The 16,969-nt window shown below is 37.0% G+C and overlaps 1 protein-coding gene across 1 annotated transcript in view; it reads left to right on the top strand.

Moving 5' to 3' along the window:
• The window catches only part of myo7bb (myosin VIIBb), a 47,239-nt gene that overhangs the window by 22,818 nt on the left and 7,452 nt on the right, over positions 1-16,969 (top strand). Inside the window, exons 23-39 of the mRNA XM_056475058.1 lie at positions 292-543; positions 617-769; positions 3,108-3,182; positions 4,465-4,613; positions 4,698-4,824; positions 6,739-6,858; positions 6,942-7,115; positions 8,829-9,056; positions 9,155-9,322; positions 9,409-9,526; positions 11,297-11,423; positions 12,232-12,395; positions 12,541-12,722; positions 14,707-14,831; positions 14,963-15,105; positions 15,245-15,398; positions 15,486-15,641. Of these exons, the coding sequence (XP_056331033.1) occupies positions 292-543; positions 617-769; positions 3,108-3,182; positions 4,465-4,613; positions 4,698-4,824; positions 6,739-6,858; positions 6,942-7,115; positions 8,829-9,056; positions 9,155-9,322; positions 9,409-9,526; positions 11,297-11,423; positions 12,232-12,395; positions 12,541-12,722; positions 14,707-14,831; positions 14,963-15,105; positions 15,245-15,398; positions 15,486-15,641 (2,615 nt within the window). The remainder of the gene's footprint in view (positions 1-291; positions 544-616; positions 770-3,107; positions 3,183-4,464; positions 4,614-4,697; positions 4,825-6,738; positions 6,859-6,941; positions 7,116-8,828; positions 9,057-9,154; positions 9,323-9,408; positions 9,527-11,296; positions 11,424-12,231; positions 12,396-12,540; positions 12,723-14,706; positions 14,832-14,962; positions 15,106-15,244; positions 15,399-15,485; positions 15,642-16,969) is intronic.

Here is a 16,969-nt window from a genome sequence, read left to right as displayed (position 1 = left end):
AAACGTACATACAGCACCTTTAAAATGTCCATCTAAAATATCCTTATTTGTGTTCAAAGGATGAATAAATGGTCTCAAAACTGGGTCTCAAAAACATGAGGACGAGTAATTAACAACAGCATTTTCATTCTTTGCTCATTTAATTATCGAAATAAACAATAATAGAATCTTAGGTATTGGCTTCATGTGCATATTGTATGTCTTTCAAAGACATTTAGGAATGCAGTTGCTAACATAAGTATTTTTAGGTTAATACTAACTGTGTGTGATTTGCTTTTGATGTTCTCCTAGGAATTTGAAGCAGAACCGGCAAAATTAGAGGAGGTTGAATTAATCGAGAGCCCTGTGGTGGAGACCAAGGTGATGTCAATTCCAGAAAGCAGTGAAGACCAAGAGAAAGAAGAAGAGGAGGAGGAAGAGGACGATGAGTTCTCTTTCTCGAAATTTGCATCTCTACACTTTCAAGGAGCTTCTACCCACTCGTATATCCAGCAGAGATTACGGCAACCGCTGCTCTACCATGAGGACGAAGGCGATACCCTGGTGAGTAGCGTTAGCATTAGCTTTATGTTCTTCTGTTTTGTGTTGCCTTTTCTTATTTTCCCTCTTCCTCCAGGCCTGTTTGACAGTATGGTGGATTATACTGAGATTTATGGGAGATCTTCCAGAGCCGAAGCAAGAACGTGTTTCTGCTATAGCCGACCCCATTCAGAGGAACCTCGGGCAGAGACAAGCACGGCGACTCAGTAATCTTGTTGGATTAGATCAGGTAAACAACTGAGAAACCATAAAACATTTCCTCTGGACTTGTCAGAAGTTTACTCTTTACTATGGTTTTGGAGTCTTTTTTTTTTTTTTTACCAAAAAGCAATTCTTTTATCAAAAACATTGTAAAGACAGTACATTTATTTAGGTACACAGTCAACACAAAAACAGTCAATTGCATTATTTATTACATAACATAATTACAGTTACATTATGGAATTAATTATGAAACGGTTTCACTATAAACCTAATAGCAAACATAAAACTCAGAGATGTCTATTTTATTTGTTTTCATCTTGAATAGACATTTTATTATATTTCATTTTAGATGGCCTTGAGCAACCAATTAAACACATTTAGTAGTAACTTCTGATAAATGACCGAAATCAGCTTTACCATTACATTATTTATCATTCCATTCCATTATTTACCATGACTTTTTGAATAATTTCAAGGCATGTATTTCTTTATTCTTTTTTATTTTTTACATTTATGTTTCATAAAGACTTTCAAAATGTTCAATAAAATCAATACATACATTAGAATAATACGACAGGATCAAATCAGTATCAACAAAATTCATAGTCTGTTTCTGAAAAGTTGGCATAGTAAAGTGGGATTAAGTATAATTAATAAGAATCATAGGTGACATACATATTTTAAGAATTTTACCTTAGCGCTGAAAATATGGTTGTGTTTGAAAGGTTAGGCAGCTGACTTGTTCCGCAGTGATTCTGGGGACAGCATTTGTACATGAAGGCATCTCATGAAACTGATTTCAGACAGACTTCTGAGACAGCATAGCCATTTATTCATGTACAACAAAATAATTACTACAGGGTGTCCACAGGGTCTTAGAAAGTATTAAAAGTTGATAAAACAATTATGAGAAAATGAATTCCCTCATATAAGGGATTAAAGTCCTAACTGCGTTTTTACGAGGTCTTAAATTTTGTTTGTCCAAAGTGTTTGACCCCAAAAAAAGCAGAAATCTATTTATTTTCCTCCTAATATTAACAACGGCGTGCTCTATCCACACGGGCCGGGGCGTGTCCAGCCAAGCTCCTCCGTCTGGGTGATGTCACATAATTTGCAACAAATTCGGGAAGGTGATGTGATGTCACATGTAGCGAAACCATGGAGCGAAACAGACAGCAAAAATGGGATAATTCAAGTTTGCGTACTCCTGGTTGGAGTGGCCTGTCGCTGAAACAGCGGCATAATTTTATTCCTCAAGCTTTGTTTCTTCTGAGCTTATCTGAGTTCTGTTGCATGGTTGTGCTCCATTAATTTATTTAACTACAACTTTTCATTAACAACTATTTATGTTTAATTTAACTGTTTAAGTTAAAGGTTTGATACTGATTAGAACTTGAAGTTGCGATGAGGTCTTAATGTTCTATATATATAGGTCTTTAAAAAGTCTTAAAAAGGTATTGAAATTATCTTTAGGATTCCTGCATATACCCTGTACTATCTTTTTTTGCTAGGAGTCAAAAGTGGAAAACATTGGTCAAAATGTACATTTACTGTACACACAAAATGGCACCAAAGCAGAACTGTTAGAAATGGAATACATGGGATTGTGTGATATTGAAGGCAGCGAAGGACACATATATGCTGGCTTTCAGATTCAATGAGAAGAAGGACCAGAATTTGCATTCGGATGTGCCTTGATGCCATCCACCCTTGGAATGGTCTCTCTGAGGGCAGCATTTTAAAGCTTTTGAATGGAGCCTGTTTTTATTATACACAGTTAAAGTCAGAATTACAGTATTACAATTACAGCCCTCCTGTGAATCTTTTTTTTCAAATATTTCTCAAGTGCTTTTAACAGAGCAAGGACATTTTCAGTGTTTCCTTTATATATTTTTTTCCTTCGAAGGGAGTCTTTTTTTTAAGCTTGGCTGAAAAAAAAAAAAAGTTTTTAAAGCAATTTTTAAAGTCAATGTCATTAGCCCCTGTAAGAAATATATATTTTTTGAATGGCTACAGAACTGTTATCCAATAACTTGCCTAATTAACATAACTTGCCTAGTTGACCTATTAACCTAGTTAAGCATTTAAATTTCACTTTAAACTGAATATTAGAATCTTGCAAAATTACTTAAAAGATATTAGAAACTGTGAACATTATGAGAACAGAATGGATTAATTATTTTAAAAAAGTGTTGAAAATAGTTTTTCTCAATGTTAAATAGTACTTGGGACATATTGTAAAAATAATTGAATTTCACAGGAGGCCGAATAATTCTGAGTTCAACTGTATAGTTTCAAATGATATAGTTTTGATTGTTTTCGGTAACTAAAATGTGGGTTTTTTTTGGCTTATGTAATTGCAGAAATTTTTAAGAAAGAAAATGAAGCAGCAGAAAGGGGGAGGGAAACGAAAACACTCCGCCATTCCTGAAGAAGAGGTAAAATGTGTTTATTTACTACTCTGGGTACATCACTGAACATTACGCACAGCTACTGTAAGTGTTGGGGTAGTGCATTACATTCCGAGTTACTGTACATAATCAGAGGGATTGGCAGATTGGCACAGATATCACAGCAATAAGGTGCCCAGTTCAAGCCCCGGCAGGAACAGGAGACCTTTTTATATGGAGTTTTCATCTTCTCCCTGTGCAAATTTGGATTTACTCCAGCTTCCTCTCACAACCCAAAGACATGGAGCATAGACAAACTGACTCCAAACTGCCCTTCCTCTGACTTGTGTATCGATTAACCAGTTCTTGCTATTAATATACCCATAAATGCAGAATGGTGTTAAGAAGAAAACAAATCAATAAAAGTGACATAATCAGATTACTTTTGTTTTAAGTAACTAATAAAGTAACACATTGTTTTTTCATTTCCAAAAATCTCTGAGCCTGAGTTACTTTTTCCAAAAAAGTGAGTTTGTTTGAGCTCAGCTTTACAGACATAAGCTTACATTTCCTGAGGTCTATTCAATTCACATTTGATTTTGGTGATAAAGGGCCTTACATTTATCCAAAATATAAGTTTTAAAAAATATTATTTGAAACAACTAAGATCAGGGTTCATATAGTCATGGAAAACCTGAAAAAGTCATGGAATTTTGACATGGCATTTTTCCACGCCTGGAAAAGTTTTGGAAAAACAGAAAAACCCACAAAGTTTTGGAAAAGTCATGGAAAACAGATATCTGTGTACTTGAATATAGGTTATTTACTTATTTTCTGTCCTTGGCCAATCCCATATCACATTATTAGTGTGGTGTAAGCATTATCTAAATCAATTTTGCATAGGTATAAATATAAATTAATATGTATTAATAATAATAATAAATTAATATTAAATATAAAAAAATGAAACTAAATAGATTGTTGCGTGTTTTACAATGTAATCAATTTGAACATGCATTGTTTTTTACCACGCATACGTAGACATTGCATGAAACATTAGGTCGTGAAAATTTACTTGGAAGTCTTGGAAAAAATCATGGAAACGTAATGGAATTATAGTAGAAAAAATGTGTATGTACCCTTTAAGATGAAAACAAACCAGTTGAAAAGATTTAGGCAAAAATTACGTAATGCATTACTTTCCTAAAAAAGTAGCTAAGGAACACCTTATGCTTCTCTTTTTAAAGAAGTAACACAAGAATACTTTATTTCTAAAAGTAACTTTCCCCAACACCGACCACTGACCTGTTAATTCTGATGAAATTTGCAGACAGAAGAAGAACCAAAACCTCAAATGGAGGCTGTTCAGGAGGAGCAGGTTGTGCTGTTTGGAGAGGGACCAACTTTTGATCGTCCAATGACACCCTTGGAGAAACTGCACATTATTGTGGGATACGCCATTGTCCGACCGGACATAAGGTTATCATGATGTCCTTTACGTTCTTCAAATTGTGATTCCATAACAGAATACATGATCTTTATGACCTTATGTATGTTTTTCAGAGATGAAATCTATTGTCAGATCTGCAAGCAGCTGACAGGCAATAAAAACCGCAAAAGTGTAAACAGAGGCTGGATCCTTCTGTCCATCTGTCTTGGTATCTTTTCTCCTACAGACCGGCTCACTAAGGTATGAATTACTGTTTTAAGTTTAGTTCTTTTATTTATGAGCTAATTTATGCACTTATTTGTAATAAACCTGACAAAGTGATCTGGAGCTTGGCATAAGGGGTAACGTTCATTCATTTTGCAATAATGTCCGTTGAATGTTTTATTGAATCGGCTATGTAGAAAATGATACAACCACAGTTTATCACACAGGTCAATTGTAAAACAAATACCAGGCTGTGTTATGTATGTTATGTTATTATGTGTTGTTATGTTGTGTTGGTGTATGATGTTTAAGGCAATGTTTTGTTCTGTGTTATAAATGTAATATCATTGCTGTGTTATGTCCTGTTATTTGGTCATTACATTAGTAGTGTGTTTCCCTCATATCCAATAGATGCAGTTTCGCAATACACTCTTTCAGATGCAGCTTCTTTCCCAACTGTTACATTTAAAGACATACAGTTGAAGTCAATATTATTTGTCCTCGTGGGATTTTTCTTTTTTTTCTTTTTAAATTTTTTTCCAAATGATTTTTAACGAAGTAAGGAACAGTATTTCACAATATTTCCTGTTATATTTTTCTTCTGGAGAAAGTCTTATTTGTTTTATTTGGTCTAGAATAAAAACAGTTTTATTTATTATAGGTCAATATTATTACCCCCCTTAAGCAATATTTTTTCGATCGTCTACAGAACAAACTATCATTATATAATGACTTGCCTAATTAACCTAAATAAACTAGTTAAATCTTAAATTGCACTGAATACTGAATACTAGTAAAGTTGAATACTAGTATCTTGAAAAATATCTAGTTAAATATCATGTATACTGTCATCACAGCAAAGAAAATAAATCAGTTATTAGAAATGAGTTATTAAAACTATTATGTTTAGAAATGTGATGAAATAATCATTGGGGAAATTGGGGAAAAATATACAGGGTGCTAGTAAATCTGACTGTAACAAACATTATGTGGAAGAGGATTTGTGTTCTTTTTACATATACTGGTGTGTATTTGACAGTTGATGTGAAAAAAACGTATTACCTAAATTACCCAAATTACTTAAAATTTAAGCAATATACTTAATGTGACATGCACAATCTGATAGATGGCTTTCGGTGCTTGTGCTTTGTGTCTGTGTGCTCAGAAATGTACATTGCATGTATAAACTGACAAGGCTTTAAATCTTATGCAGATGTTTTGTTTTTTGCTGCTGGAGTATCTGAGGCACGAGCTATAAAAACACCGCCCTTTTCTGGAAAAGGGGTGGAGAAGAGCAGCTCATTTGCATTTAAAGAATGGCATAATAAAAGAGCATTTGAGCTGAACTGTAAAGTCACTTTCAGGGGGCACCGAAGTCTTACATTTAAAATAAGATTAATATAATCCCTCTAACCTGATCTTTTCGCACATGGGAAAGCTAGGTTGCTGCCGGAAGTGGTGTTAGTGAGGCTGACATTTATTCATCGGGTATGACAACCAAAATCCAACGTCTGATAGACATCATAGTGGTCACGTCCACACAACGTCAAGCTGTATCATTAGACATTGATATTTGGTTGACTTTAGGTTGGACGTTGGACAATGATGTCGGCCAGACGTTGGTTTCTGATGTCAACCCGGTTTTAATTTCCAAACAAAATGCAACCTCCCCTGACGCTTGGGTACAACGTTAATCTGACGTCATGTTGATGTCTTGTGCATGTTGGGTCTAGATGACATTTTAGGTCTATGATTTTAATAACTTTTAGATAATTTCTGACATAACGTATCTCATAGGTTTGTTTATTTTGTATTTATGTTGTATATTCATGCTGTTTTGTATTGTTATATGTTGTTTGTTGTTGTTGTGTTTTATTAAGTTATGTATTATATGTAATGTTATGGTTTGTGCCATGATTTATTGAATGTCATTTTTATTTTTGGTCACAGTATCTGCAAAGCTTTATACGCCGTGGGCCAAATGAGTACTCTGCCTACTGTGCAGAGCGGCTGCGGAGGACTCTAGCCAATGGAGAAAGAAATGAGCCACCATGTTGGGTTGAACTACAGGTAGGCAATCCCTATGACTTATATCAAGAAGATTAGCTGTCCTACACTAACTATAACTGACTGTTCTTTCATATATCTGCCAGTCTGTAGAGAATAAGAATCCCATTGGAGTGGCTGTGGGTCTGATGGATGGCAGAAACATCAGCCTCACTGTGGACTCTGCCAGCAGTTCTGCAGAGGTGTGCACTGCCATCATCCAGAAGACAAACCTGCAGGACAGTTTCGGCTTTTCCCTGTATGCCGCAATATATGAGAAGGTGTGTAACATCTGAATGGCTTCCTTTCACCTGCGAAAAGTCACATGTAAAATACATTAGAGATCAAAATGACAGAACAATCTACAGTTTTCTAAATATACTGTACAAGCAGCAGCAAAAGAGCAGTTTTTAATCATATTTATTGAGTTACATATATTCCGGAGCCAGATGTCTGCCAGTTATTGTTGTAGCTATCCACATTCACTCTCTGACTGGTCTACTGGACTATTGCATATTGCTATATCACTCTGGAGCCCAAGACCGGTTACTCACCGAAGATAAGCAGGGCTGAGCCTGGTCAGTACCTGTATAGGAGACCACATAGGAAAACTAGGTTGCTGTTGAAAGAGGTGTTATTGAGGCCAGCAGGGGGCACTCAACCTGTGGTCTATGTGAGTCTTAATGCCCCAGTATAGTGAAGGGGACACTATACTGTCAGTGAGCGCCGTCTTTTGGATGAGACGTTAAACCGAGGTCCTGAATCACTGTGGTTATTAAAAATCCCATGGCACTTCTTGGAAAGAATGGGGTGTAATCCTGGTGTCCTAGCCAAATTCCCTCCATCGACCCTTACCGATCATGACCTTCCAGTAATACCCATCCACCGAATTGGCTCTATCACTGTCTCTCCACTGCACCAATAGCTGGTGTATCGTGAGCACACTGGCCCTTTTGTCATGTGGCTGCCGTTGCATCATCCAAGTGGATGCTGCACACTGGTAGTGGCGTGGAGAGACCTCCCCTCATGATTATTAAGCTCTTTGGGTGTATGGCCATACACGATAAATGCGCTATATAAATATACACATTACATTGATCATTTAACCATTAAACAACCAGTAGACCACAAGTACAGACGCCTGCATAATTTATGTATTAACAGTGAGCGTGAATGATCACATGTCATGCGATTTAGGCTGTATAGTGTACAGATATTGTTTTTCTGAAACACAGTGAAAATGCAAGTAAGGACGAGGAGCATTTTCATTGTAAATGGCACCTGAGGCTCAATCAGCCTGTGCTTTTCTTGCTGGAGAATGAGCCCAACCACAAAATGGGTAACGCAGTTACTTAAAGCTTAAAAACACATTTAAATAATGAAATGGCAGTCCAGAGTTTTGATGTAAACCTCATTTAAAATTTCTGGAAATTCCTTGGTGACGAAGTCATGGCTTAGAAACACACTACAGTCACAGAATTGTGGAAGATCGTAGCAGAGCAGTGTGAGAGACAAGTGACACCAGTGGCTCCTGTTGTACTGGAATCATACAAAATTCCATTGCACTTTCTTATTATTTTTGGCTGCTGTAACCTTCAGAAATCATACCTGCCAACACTCCTGTTTTTCCCGGGAGTCTCCCGTATTTCAAACCCATCAAAATAAAGTGTGACCTAAATGAATTATTAGAATAAATGTATTATTAATTGCAATTAATAAAAATTAATTACAATTAAAAAATATATTAAAAATAATGAGAAAGATGACATTATTTCAGAACAAATCAAGTGTTCTCTAATTTTGATCACCTTTACTTCTATAGTGCTTTGTACAACGTAGACTGTTTCTAAGCAGCTTTATATGGATAAAAGGATAAAAAGTGAGACAACAATATTGGATTTTGTGGAACATTAGGCAGATAGCAGAATAACTCCATCTTGACTGATTATAGGAGCAACAGTACCTTAGTATTGACATGTGCCTCTCTTCTTCAGATGTGGTCTCTTGGCAGTGGCAGTCAGCACATTCTGGACGCCGTGTCTATGTGTGAGCAGGAAGAAAAGAGGCAAGGGCGAGAGGAGCAACACGCTCCCTGGCGCCTCTACTTTCGCAAAGAGATCTTCACACCATGGCATGACTGTTCATCTGACCAAATCAGCACAGAGCTCATCTACCGGCAGATCATCCATGGACTCAAACACGGAGAATATCTGTCTGATAAGGTCAGCTCAGGTTCTGTTCTTTTGTTCTGTTGGTGTAACATGTTTTTATAGTAGGAAGGAGATTTGTAATGTTGTTGTTGACCTTAATCTTCATCTAGGAGGATGATTATGTGCAGCTCGCAGCCAAACATTATTATGTTCAGCACGGCTCTGAAAGCAGTTTGGAAATTGCTCAGAAGATTGTTCGCGAGAGCATGAATATGACAATAATCGAGAACAAGTCTTTGGTCAAACTAGTGCAGATGGTGAATTCTGCACACACACAGGTATGTTTATTTGCTGCTACACACATGCATAGTTGTTCACAATAATCACGCAAAATATTACAAGCAGCACTCTTGTGTAATCACAGGGTCCCTACATAAACACTAACACACCAGTCTACAAAGTGAAATCAGAGACTGTTGAATATGCACGACAGAAGTGGCCAATCCATTTCTCCAAGTTATATGAGGCTCAAGTGATTTCAGGTAAGTTTTCCATTTTTTAAAAATAGTTCATCCCAAAATGAACATTTTGTTGATTGTACTAATATGTTGTTCCAAACCTGCATGACTTTATCTCTTCTGTTAGACACAATAGGAGAGCTTCTGAGGAAAGCCATTGCTGCTCTTTCTTGAATATTCAAGTTAAATCACACAGAGACAGTGCATAAACTGGTGCAAATTATTTTCCAAACATGCAAAGCTGATAAAATTGTATTATTTACTCACAGAAGGCGTCGCAGTGACGCAGTAGGTAGTGCTGTTGCCTCACAGCAAGAAGGTCGCTGGTTCGAACCTCGGCTGGGTTAGTTGGCATTTCTGTGTGGAGTTTGCATGTTCTCCCGGTGTGGGTTTCCTCCGGGTGCTTCCAGGCGGTTTCCCCCACAGTCCAAAGACATGCGGTGTAGGTGAATTGGGAAGGCTAAATTGTCCGTAGTGTATGAGTGTGAGTGAGTGTGTATGGATGTTTCCCAGAAATGGGTTGTGGCTGGAAGGGCATTTGCTGCGTAAAACATGTGCTGGATAAGTTGGCGGTTCATTCCGCTGTGGCGACCCCGGATTAATAAAGGGACTAAGCTGAAAAGAAAATGAATGAATGAATGAATATTTACTCACACTCATGTCATTTCAATCCCCAGAGACTGTCTTTATTTTGGATGAAATCTGGGAGCTCTCTCACCCTCCATAGACAGCAATTGTCACGAGACATTCAAGATCCAGAAAAGGAACCAAAAACATTGTCAAAACGTTCCACGTGGCATCAGTGGTGCCTGTACCTGTAATCATACGAAGCTTCAAAACCACTTTTGCGTACCAAAACCAATACTTTGACAATATTGACAATATTTTTGGTTCATTTAGTGAAAATCTCTGAATAGTTGCTTTATATACACACTCGCAGAAATTAAAGTAAAAGTGCTGTCACTGGGGTGGTAACTTTTCAAAAGGTACACATTTGAACTTAAAGGGTCCGTATTGGTACCTCAAAGGTATATATTAGTTCCTAAAAATTTCAAGAGGTACACTTTTGTACTTTTTAGGTACTAATATGTACCCTTGAGGTATTAATTAGGACCCTTTAGTTCAGGGGTGTCAAACTCAGTTCCTGCAGGGCTACAGCTCTGCACAGTTTAGTTTCAACTCTAATTAAACACACCTGATCTTACTAATTAGGTCTTTCAGGCTTGTTTAAAACCAACAGACAAGTGTGTTGAAGCAGAGTTGGAACTAAACTGTGTAGGGCTGCGGCCCTTCAGGAACTGAGTTTGACACCGCTGCTTTAGTTACAAATGAGTACATTTTGAAAAGGTACCACCCCAGTGACAACTCTCGTATCATTTTTCTGACAGTGTACGAAGGGAGCTCTTGGATTTAATCTAAATTATCTTCATTTATGTTCTGAAAATGAATGAAGGTCTCAGGGGGTTGGAACAATATTAGCCTGAGTAATTATTGACAGAACTTTGTCTTTTGAAGCCAAATGATAGCTATTTTAGGAAGAACAGAGTGAGATTGAAAACACTACTTAAACAGAATCCTTTCACTGACAGAAAAATAGCAGTTTTGTTGTATATCTGTGAAGATAACACTGATAACTGTGAAGTAAGATATCTGTGTATAACACTTTTTTGTGTCCACAGAACAAAAAAAATAATGTCAAAAACATGAAGATTATTATGATACAATTAGACTTTTTTGGTAAAGTATCCCTTTCTTGCGTTGAATTTGTGAACTAACTGTTTGATTTGTGTCCAGGTCCTTCAGTTCCTCAAGACCAGTTTGTAGTTGTGGTGAACTGGAAAGGAGTCTTCTTTCAGGAAGAGACAGAAGGCGAATTCCTGCAGCTCTCGTATCCTGAAGTGTCGAGAATTGAAATAGTGAGGTAAAAAGGCACTTTTTTTCTAATAAACTTCTGTTTTATCAGGAAATTCAGTTTAAATGGCAGTTGTATGTAAGAAAATGTGCACATCTCTTACAAAAAACTAAACAAATTGAACATCACACATCTCATGAAACTGCACAATCAATGTTTCAACACAAGTTAGATTTTAATTAAACAGCTCGGACATTATCCTCAGGCAAGGCATTTGATGTCAACAGATCATTAGTTTCCTACTGTAGAGAATAAATCAGCCCATATATTCATCATATTTTATTTAACCTGTTAGTGGTCTTGATTATTTAGTGTTATATAATAAGTAATATGAAATATGACTGTAAAAAAAGTTACTATGCAGAAACGTAATTTTGTTTAAATTATACAGAAATAAAAATCCACATTATTTGCAATATAAATGCTGCGCACTTTTTTCGTTATCCAAGTGTTGATTATAATATAAAATAAATAATAAAAAACAAACAATTTAATTGAATACTTTGGGCTCTGTTGTTCATTTCAGCCTTTAAAATTATAGTAATAACGCGTAATAGGAAATCCCATTTGATTTAAAGCATTACTGTAGCTCATGTAGATTTTTTAATTATTTAGAAAACTGCAGTTGTTACTAAAACATTACAAATATATAATATAATATAATATAATATAATATAATATAATATAATATAATATAATATAATATAATATAATATAATATAATATAATATAATATAATATAATATAATATATATTTTCCTCCTTGCTGTGACTTCAAATCACTCCTAGCTGAACCACTTTCCTGTTTCTCCCACAGTGAGGACAGGTCTGGTGGGATGGTGTGTTTGACGACTCCAAAGGGGGTGTATGAGCTGAAGATTGTGAAAGGAAAAGAATTAGTGGATCTGGTCAACATGTTCATCTCAGGCCTTAAAGAGAGATCCCTGTACGCTGTGGCAATACAAGACCTCAGCAGACAAGGTGCTTCTTCTGCACTGGTTATATTTTGGCAGTATTTTCTTTGTTTTTTCGACAATTTAGAACCTTAAGAAATAATGTGATGGATTCTGAACTGGTTAACATTTATGTAGCAATAATTTTTCATATGTTTCCCATCTTTATTCAGAGGATCCCACATTGCTGAGCTACAGACGGGGCGATGTGCTGTATATCATAAAGGATGGAGAATATTCTCTTGAAGAAGGCTGGATAAAAGCAAGAAATGAGAGGACAAGTCAAACTGGGGCAGTTTCCTTAGATGCTATTCAGATTCTTCCCATGTTAACCAGGCCTACAGAAGAGACACTGGTAAATAGCATTTTTTTTTTCAGTTTTATACTGACATCTGGAAAACATACTCTTCAGCACTGTTGTTTTATTGGTTTGTCTTGGTAAAAAAATACCAAATTAGAGATAATGTTGTCAGTGTAACCAGTTCTGCGTTGTGTCGTTTTCTTTTTAATGTGGGAATAACCAGAAGGATATCAGTAGTTGTGACGGCTTTTTAATCTCACTCCTGATTATACGAAGCACAGATTTTACAGTGTGTCTTCGCCCTTTGCCCTTAACTCCTCTCTCCCATGTGCAGTCAGTGCAGAAAGGGAAGAGGGCAGAGAGTAGAGCAAAGAATAAATCTCCTAATAATATTAACTTCACAATAAGTGACAAAACACACCTGAGGTAAACAAAAGCACAGATTTTACAGTGTCTTCACTTTTCTCTGTTTAAGGGAAAGTGCAATGCATTTAGCATTCACATGTTTCCATAAAACAAAAATAAATCAAAACCTCAATTAAAGTGGAAACACAAAAATAATTGAACAAATCTATAAATATTATTTAAACATAAAAACTAGCTTTAAAAGTGATTTCTAAAGTAAAGATGATTTAAGATTAGTTAGAGCTTAGCAGACATCCATCTCTCCCATGTGCAGAAAGGGAAGAGGTGGGTGCAAAACAGGAAATTAAAAAACTTAAGCTTTCTAAGTAATTTAAAGGAGAAGACGCACACAATGACAAACACCTCAGGTGTACTTAATAAACACTTTAGGTAAAACACACACTTTAGTTAAAACAGTCATTTTGTGTAATTCTATAAATAAAGTGGACAATAATTTCCATACCTGTTACATCAGTACTGACAGCCTGACATAAAGTAGAGCACCATTATGTTAAGGATGTACAGATTTTGAGTACCAGGTTGTGGAGCTTTTCCTGTCCCATCAACCACTCTCTCCAACTTCGTCGCTGTACTGTCCTATCACAATAAAGGCAGGAAATAAATCTTAAAAAACAGCGCGATAGCACAGTGGTTAGTTTGCCAACATACAGCACATCACTCCGGCGTCCTGAGTTCGAATACCGGCTCGTTCTATCCCCCTCTCTCTCCCACTTAATTTCCTGTCATTCAACTGTCCTGTCAAATAAAGGCAAAATGACAAAAATAAATCTTAAACAAACAAACAAACAAAAACAAAAAAACACTAGAGCTGATGTGTAAAAACAAACAGCATGTGTATTGTTTCATCATCTAGATGGCCCTTATAAACATACCTTTTACAACTTTACATAATATCTATAAACAGTAATTAGAAGTTAATTGAGGAAAACTCATGAAGTGATCCTAATGAATGTGTTACCAATAATTCAAACATGTAAAAAACACTTTCTTAATTCTAGATTGCTTTTAAAGAATTTAAACTGTTTTAAAAAACACCTTTTAATTTTTTTAATTTCCTTTAAAGAATTTAGACTACTATTAAAATTTGAAACTGTCTTAAAAGATTTTTAATTGCAGCTAAATTATTATTAAAGATGGCAGCATGGTGGCTCAGTGGTTAGCACTGTCGCCTCACAGCAAGAAGGTCATTGGTTGGAGTCCCGGCTGCACCAGTTGGCATTTCTGTGTGGAGTTTGCATGTTCTCGCCGTGTTGGCGTGGGTTTCCTCCGGGTGCTCCGGTTTCCCTCACAGTCCAAAGACATGCGCTATAGGGGAACTGAATAAACTAAATTGTCTGTAGTGTATGTGTGTGAATGCATGTTTATGGGTGTTTCCCAGTACTGGGTTGCAGCTGGAATTGCATCCGCTGTGTAAAACATATGCTGTAATAGTTGGTGGTTCATTCAGCTGTGGAGACCTCTGAAATAGAGATTAAGCTGAAGAAAAATGAATGAATGAATAAAAATCTAGCCATCAGCAAGGTTTTACCCTTAGACTGACAAAATATGCTGAGTCTTGTAAATCAAGTCAGACTGTACAGGAACAGAAATATAGATTCATTCTGTCCTCTAGAATTTGCTGAATTTGAGCCCAGCACGGAGGAAGTCAGTGATGCCGGTGTTGCCACAGAAGGAGGAGCTCAGCACAGAGAGAGTGGCCCACATGACGCTCAAGGAGTTCTCCTTTGATTATTTCAGGTAGCACACATTTGGTTTGCAATCATCTTAAGTGATGTAGGATGGATCTACAAAAATGTGCAGCTTGAAATTCACTAGTTATTATAATAAGCCAGAGTTACTTAAAAGATCATGTCATCTATGTGTTACAGGGATCCAGTTAATGAAGGCCGTCGTGGCAAAGGAGGCAAAGAGAAACTGTGGGCCAACAGTAAAGAGCCTCTCAAACAACCACTTATCAGGAATCTGCAAGGCAACTCAGAGCTCTGCCACCTTGCTTCTGACTCCTTCACAGATATCCTTTCCATCAGTTCAATGAATTAACAGAAAACTCAATTTGTTACATATTTAATAAAGCTGTAAATGCTGTATTATTCTAAAGACTGCTCAATGAATGCTTGATGCTCACTATTTTTCTTTAACATAGTCTCCACCTATCCTTAAATATATGGGAGATTATCCAGTCAAGCATGTGCGGACGCCCATAGATCTAACAAACCAGATCTTTGGGCCGGCAACAGCACACGTCGAACTTAGAGATGAAATCTACTGTCAAATAATGAAGCAGATGACCAACAACAGAAATGGGTTTGTCGACTTAGTTATAACTTATTTTTGATCCAGATGTGAAATTGTTGTGAATGCTTGTTAATTGCAGTCTTGTTCGTCTGTTAGGTTGAGTATGGAACGAGGCTGGCAGCTGTTGTGGCTGTGCTGTGGTCTCTTCCCGCCAAGTCAGTTGTTATTGAGGCACGCTCAACGTTTTCTGGAGTCCAGACCCAGAGAGCCGCTGGCTTCTGCCTGCCTGCAGAGGATGCAAGCTATGCTCAGGTACACCTTTAGATAGTCAAATAGTTCACCCCTTAACGCCCTTAAATAGAACTAGCGGAAATTAAACTGACTGTGCTGTTCCCTCGCATCAACTGTGTCTGGTCCAAAAGACTGCATGTGAACAAACCAAACAAACAGAGACTTATTTGAGATGGTGTGTTCTGCGTTTGCATGAGAATTTATCTTTCCATACCTGCAGGTGGTAGTACCTATGATTTCATTTACTGTAGCAACAGGAAACCGTAGCAAACCCTAATCAAAGCAGAGTTTAAGTGCCATATATCTGATCATCTGATAATCTGTATAATTTGCTTATGTTTATTAAATGTGACGAAATGACTGTTGGCTCATTTATGTTTCCTCTTGATTTGCATCATTTGCTTAGTTTCGTCATATCAGGTTGTGTTCTCGCACTCTGTTTCATAGTTGATCAGCAAATCAAAGAGCTTTCTTTCACCAAAAGCCAATGCTGATTCTACATGCTGAATTAGGCAAAAAGATGCAACTTGGAACAAACCAAACAAACGAGCCTGACAGACTTTCACTGATGGTCCGATCCTGCCTAGTGAAGGACTGTCAGCTTGGTGTGTCCAAGACTTAACTGAGCCAACATCAATGAATGAGTGGCAATGAAATCCAACTGTGTTTCCAACTGCTACAAATTTTAAGGAATGAAACTTCTAGGAGCCCAAACTTCCAGGAGCCAGCACTGACCAAAAAATTGGGCACATACTTTGTTCTCTAGATGGCTAAGTATTAATGAAATTATTTACACCTTGCAATGCTCAGATTTTACTGCATAATACTGCTTATGGAAAAGAGCAGGGCGAGCAAAGGAAGGGAAGTTTGAGGAGCCATTGACGACCAACAAAGAGATGGAAGAGTCCATGGCCATGTAGTGAAGGGTTTAGGTATAGGTGTCTCCCTAGTCTGTGAAACTACTTTTTTCTACTCTGGATGACTATGACGTAATGAAAATATTCATAAATGCTCAGATGAAGAGTGAAAAGAGAAAGGTTTTGTAATCCATTCTCTGAATTTGTGGTCTGCATTTTGCACCTCCAAGTGGCTGCGGTGAGGAGTGAATACACACCCGTGGTGGCCAGGAAACAAATAGGGTATCAGTGCTTTGGATAAATGCACCTCAATCATGAGTAATAAAGGTGGAGGAGAACGTTGTTCATTGGCGCCCTCCTGAATTCACTCAACACTCTCGCCAGTAAACGTATTTCATCACTTTTACTCTTGCTGTCCAAGTAGAAAACTAGATCTGACCAAAATGAAGCAAATGTTGCACAATGTTGGCCTGTTTTGTCAGAGACTTTAGG

This window comes from Danio aesculapii, chromosome 2 (assembly GCF_903798145.1).
Source record: "Danio aesculapii chromosome 2, fDanAes4.1, whole genome shotgun sequence".
NCBI classification, from domain to species: domain Eukaryota; kingdom Metazoa; phylum Chordata; class Actinopteri; order Cypriniformes; family Danionidae; genus Danio; species Danio aesculapii.
Note: the sequence above shows the minus strand (reverse complement) of the source record. Positions and strands in the feature narration are given on the sequence as shown.